This window comes from Uloborus diversus, chromosome 1 (genome assembly GCF_026930045.1).
Source record: "Uloborus diversus isolate 005 chromosome 1, Udiv.v.3.1, whole genome shotgun sequence".
Classification (NCBI taxonomy): Eukaryota; Metazoa; Arthropoda; class Arachnida; order Araneae; family Uloboridae; genus Uloborus; species Uloborus diversus.
Window position 1 is genome coordinate 204,892,809 of NC_072731.1, and position 6,066 is coordinate 204,898,874.

A 6,066-nucleotide genomic window follows, 5' to 3' on the forward strand; every position below is an offset into this window, starting at 1 on the left:
TTGATGATAATAGCACAATGTCATCTGCATAGTCAAGATCTTCAAGGTGGTCCTGTTATCTCCATCATTTTCCAGTTTTACAAGTCAAATAAGTCAAGTCAACGTAGCAGAAAAAATAGTGGTTTTCCCCTGAAATGCCAATTGTAGTTAAGTTTATTGCATAAAAATGTCGTGCTATGATGTCACTTTATTTTGATGTCATCAATCAATCTCTTACTTTCGTCAACGTTGAAGTGAATGCATTGCGGTTTTCATGAGGAATAATTTTATTTGGCCGAGAAGAAATTTAAAAAAAATAAATAAATATCCTTAGAATTAATTAGATTTATTGTGTTTTGTTTTATTCAAACTATTAAATCACTTTCTTTTTTATATAAAGTAAAGAACTGTGTTTTTTGATACAAATCGGTAATGTTATCACTTTGCTTTTAGAGGACTAAAATTTATTTTAAATAGTCCTTTTTTTGATAACAAGTAAACGATTGCTTCTATATTCAACAAGAGCCTTTTTCGTAGTATTGTCGAAATTTTTTTATTACTTTTAATTCAGTATCATTTTTATATCGATGTCTAAAATCGCAATTTTTTTTTCTGTATCTATTCATTTGTTTTTTACCTGTTCAGTATTCAACGTTTATAATGGAAGAAATTTTTACTGCAGTTCCGTTCCGCATCTTTCAACACATTGAAAAACGATCCATGATTTTAAAAATTTCTTGTAGAGACATTGATAGCCGAAAATCACTGAAGTATAAGACCTAGTGTTCAAGCTTTTTAACTTTAAGTTTAACTGTAGGTGGCGCAGTTGGGACACCGATATATAGTCCATGTCTGTTTAATTGTCGGACTTGTTATTTTGTTTCTTCTGAGTTCTTGTACTTAGTTTATTTAGCCTTGTTTGAACTTTATCTCTTAACTCTTGAATTGATATAATTAACTTTAGTTTCATTAGTATTATTTACAAAAGTTTTAGTTGCTTTTAATGTTTTAAGTAAAATAAATTACGTTTTTATGAACTTTTTTGAGTTGTGGACTGAATTGCAAATTATCGGGAGATATCACATGTAGTTACGATACATGTTTTTGGTGACCCGGACGTGATATTGATGCAAGAAAAACCTGTACAGCGAAGGTAAGCTGTTGAAATATATTCGTACTAAAAACAACGAAGTCTTTTGAGAATGGAATCAGTTGACAAATTGAAAGCTAAGCGACAATACGTGCGTGCAAGTTGCACTAAATTACTTACAAAATTAGAGACTGCTTTAACTAGTGGTATTGAAGAAACTGATGTGGAAGAACTTTTGGAACTTAATGAACATTTTCTTGATAAAGAAAACTTGTTGAAAACATTAAATTCGGAAATTGAAAAGCAATGGACTGAAGCGGAGGGCTTTGAAAAAGAACTTGAAACTTGCGAAAAATATTCCGAGCAAATTTTGTCTGCCAAGTTTAAAAATAAACAGCGGATTAAGAAGTTAAATAAGGACAATAGTTGCAACGAAAGTGCTTTGTTGAACTCGACTGTTTCTGAAACAGGTGCTTCTAACATGAAATTGCCTAAGTTACGAATTGATAAATTTTCTGGTGATCCTAGTTCATGGTTAGAATTCTTTAACAGTTTCCAGACATCAATTCATCAAAACAAATCGCTGAGTAAAACTGAAAAATTTTCCTACTTGAAATCACTGTTAACTGGACAAGTTTACAATGTTGTAAAAAGATTTCAACTTTCTGAAGAAAATTACGAGTCGTGTCTTGAGCTTTTGAAGCAGCGTTTCGGTGAAACCGATCTTATTATAAACACTTACATGAATAATCTACTGAACCTTCAACCCGTTAAAAATTCTTCAAATTTAAGTGGTCTACGGGAATTACACGACCAGTGCGAAGTTAACATTAGAAGTTTGCAAAATCTTGGAGTCACATCTGGTTCATACGGTCATTTATTAAATCCAATTCTTATGAAATTACTACCTCAAGATATGATGTTGGATTTTCATCGTAAGTGTAAACCCGAAAGCGGTAAGGACGTTTCTGAATTGCTTAATTTTTTGAGAAATGAAATTAAATGTCGTGAAGTAATGTCGACTGTTTATAACTCTTGTAGTTCCAGTAAAGTATGCAGTGACTCTAGGGCTAAACCTGATAATGGTCAAAAACAGAACCCACGTTTTGGGAAGGGAAACATTTCAACAATGACTTTAAATACATCTCAAAATGTACTACCAGAAAAATTGTTTTGTATATTTTGTAAATCACATAATAATCATTTTTCTAATAATTGTGACGTCGTAGCAGATAATGTTAAAAGACAAATACTCAAGAAAGAAGGTCGTTGTTATAAATGTTTTCGTAAAAACCATCTTTCTGCTGAATGCAGAAGTAAAATTGATAAATGTAACTTTTGTAATGAATTTAGTCATAACAAATTGTTTTGCAAATTAAGTCAAACTTCTAGCAACAATCTTAATACAAATACTCTAGTGTCTCTAACGCAATCTGAAACATCTAAGGAATTTAAAGCGACACTTTTGCAGACTTGCATTATTGCTATACCAGCAAATAGCGGTAAAGAACTAGTAAATTGTTTTATTGACCCTGGAAGTGAAAGGACATTTTTGACGAGAAAACTTGTAAACTCTTTAAAATTAAAACCAATTAGGAAAGAAAAACTAATGATCTATTCCTTTGGTCAGCCTAAACCCCAAGAAATTATTTATGATGTTGTGTCAGTGGAGTTACGCAGCATATTTAATTCTAGTTCCCTGAAAATTGAAGCTCTAGTTACAGATGTTATTACTTGCGCAAAATTGAAACAAGCTCCTCGCGACCTTCATAGACTTCTTTGCTCACAAGGGTATAAATTGTGTGATCCTAAAAGGGAAGATGAAATAGGAATCCTGTTAGGCTCTGATTATGCTTGGCAAACTATGAGGGGTGAAGTTAAACAGTTACCGGGTGGGTTGTTTATTAGTGAAACTATATTCGGACATACTGTTCAGGGCCCATTGGAATCGGAAAACTTTAACTCAACAGCGGGAGTGCATTTTATGAGCACCGCTGATGCAGAATTAAACAATGAAATAAAGAAATTTTGGAGTTTGGAATCGCTAGGCATAATAGCTAACGAGGCAAATAATTCAGATTTGGCTATCGTGAAAGATTTCGAAGAAAATCTAAAATTTGTCGATGGTAGGTATGAAACGAAACTTTTGTGGAAACCCCATGAACTTACGTTAAGCAATAATTTTAAGATTGCAGAGTACCGTTTCGAAAATTTAAAGCCTAAATTATATAAAAACGAATGGTTGCTGCAAAATTACAATGCTATTATGCTAGAACAGTTAAGAGACGGTGTAATTGAATCATGTAAAAATGAAACGCGTGATACGAAAAGTTATTATATGCCGCACAGACCTGTAGTAAGAAAAGAAAAATCAACGACAAAGGTTAGGATTGTTTATGATGCCTCATCAAAATCAACAAATTGTAACTCTCTTAATGAATGTCTTGATTCGGGACCGAATTTGAATCCAAACATTTTAGATGTCATATTAAAATTTCGAAAAAATAAAATAGGATTTTCCGCTGATATCGAGAAAGCTTTTCTCCAAATTAAAATTGCAGAAGAAGATAGGGATTACTTGAGATTCTTATATTTTGAAGATTGCGACAGTAGCAAAGAAACCAAATCTTATCGAATGACTCGTGTCCCCTTTGGTGTGACGAGTAGCCCCTTTATTTTAGCTTCCACTATTAAGTATCATATAAAAAAATACGAAAAAAGTAATTTTGAAACATACAACATGCTTAACACTTCACTTTACGTGGATGATTTATTTTTTGGTTCCGAAACTGTTGAATCTGCTGTTAAATTGTCCACTGAAGCTGTTACGATCTTGAAAGAAGCGGGTATGAATCTTAGAAAATTTCAGACCAATTCAATTGAATTAAATGAATGGCATAAATCTGACTTTTGTGTAAGTACGGAGGAAAATACAAAAAAAGCCTTTTCAAGTATTAGGTATAAATTGGGACACTGATAATGATGTTTTAGGACTGGAGCTAATGCCTCTATTAGACATGTTACAAAAACCCTTAAAATATAGCAAACGAGTTGTGTTACAGACAGCGGCTAAATGCTTTGATCCTGCTGGATTTATTTCTCCTTTCCTAATTCGAATCAAGTGTATTGTACAAGAACTGTGGGAAATGGGACTTGATTGGGACGAAACGTTCAATTCAGAAATTAGGAAGAAGTGGTCTGAATGGTGTTCTGAGCTAAATGTATTAAGACATTTTTCAATTCCAAGATATTATTTTACACATTCTTCCGAAGTAGTGGAAGAAACACTACAGTTGCATATTTTTTCTGATGCTACCCCAAAGGCGTACGGGGCAGTAGCCTATTTTAGATTTATTTCTAAAAATAATGTAATTGAAACAAGTTTTGTTATGTCAAAATCGAGAGTAGCACCTCTGAAAAAAATAACTCTTCCAAGACTTGAATTGATGGGTGCTGTAATTGCAGCACGCCTAGGAAAATATCTTGAGAATTTATTTAGTGTTCACACTATTTTCCTTTGGACTGACAGTACTATTACTTTTTGCTGGATTAAAGGATCTGCTTCAAAGTGGAAACCGTTTGTTTCCAATAGAACTGTTGAAATTCAAGATTTAACATGTCCCCAAACTTGGCGATTTTGTGATATCAAGAGCAATGCAGCAGATTTTATTTCCAGGGGCTGCAAAGCTGAAGAGTTAATTAGTAACAGAAAATGGTTACACGGTCCTGCTTGGTTATCAGAAAACGAAGAATTATGGCCCAAACTTCAACTTAAAGAAAGTGAAATTGATCTAGAAGCTGAACGAAAGAATGTCAGAAATTGTACAGCAATTAATCTAGTTCATTCTGGACAAGAAAAATTTAACCTCTTGACCAAATTTTCTTCATGGTCGAAGCTTTTGCGAGTTACCGCATGGTGCCTACGGTTTATTACTAACTTGAAATTGAAATCAGTTTCTGTCACAAAACGTGATTATTTGACGTGCGAAGAATTGAAAAAGGCATCGGAAGTAATTATAAGAATTATTCAGGAAGAAGAATTTTCGGAAGAAATAAAATGCTTGAAAGAAGGAAAACCGATTACTTCTAATAGTAAAATTAGTTCACTAAATCCATTCATAGATAAAAGTGGAATACTACGAGTCGGGGGAAGATTAAAAAATGCAGAAATAGCTGAATCACAAAAATATCCTATTCTTCTACCGAAAGGAAATTTTATCACTAATTTGATAATAAAGTCTTATCACGAAAAACATCTTCATTGCGGAGTCCAACTGCTGTTATTTTTACTAAGAGAAGAATTTTGGATCATCAATGCTAGAATTGAAATTAAAAAATGAGTTTGGAAATGTGTGAAATGTTGTCGATTCAGGGCAAAGACGCAATCGCAACTAATGGGTGATCTACCTACCAACAGAGTTATTCCTAGTAGAATTTTTTCTAGAACTGGAGCTGATTTCACTGGACCATTCCTTGTGAAAATAAAGAAAGGAAGAGGAGTTAGACCAACTAAATGTTATGTTTGCATTTTTATTTGCTTCGCTACTAAAGCTGTACACTTGGAATTAGTGGGAGATCTGTCCAGTGAATCGTTTATTGCAGCTTTAAAAAGATTTACAGCAAGAAGGGGAAAACCCGAAGAAATAAGTACGGATTGCGGTACCAATTTTGTAGGCGCTGATAGAATTTTGAAGAAAGAAATTTCGATTCTAAATTCAAGTCCTGAATTCCGTAACTGGATTTTGGCGGAAAATATAAAGTGGAATTTCAACCCCCCATCAGCACCACATCATGGAGGACTTTGGGAAGCGGCCGTTAAGTCCATGAAATATCACTTACGCCGAATGATCGGTTGTCAAATCCTCACCTATGAGGAATTCCTCACGCTGATCACTCAAGTTGAAGGGTGTTTAAATTCAAGACCGATTACCCCAATTTCTAATGATCCTAATGAGTTGGGCGCCCTCACACCGGGACATTTTCTTATTGGGGCACCT

The 6,066-nt window shown here is 33.7% G+C and overlaps 2 protein-coding genes across 2 annotated transcripts; both read left to right on the forward strand.

Annotated features, from left to right (window-relative positions):
* The first annotated feature begins 1,181 nt into the window (after window positions 1–1,181).
* On the forward strand, window positions 1,182–4,046 carry LOC129218258 (uncharacterized). The gene has a single exon (XM_054852486.1). The coding sequence runs from the start codon at window positions 1,182–1,184 to the stop codon at window positions 4,044–4,046; it is 2,865 nt and encodes a 954-aa protein (XP_054708461.1).
* A 40-nt stretch (window positions 4,047–4,086) lies between these two features.
* Window positions 4,087–5,409, forward strand: LOC129218267 (uncharacterized). Its single transcript, XM_054852496.1, has one exon. The coding sequence runs from the start codon at window positions 4,087–4,089 to the stop codon at window positions 5,407–5,409; it is 1,323 nt and encodes a 440-aa protein (XP_054708471.1).
* The last annotated feature ends 657 nt before the right edge of the window (window positions 5,410–6,066 follow it).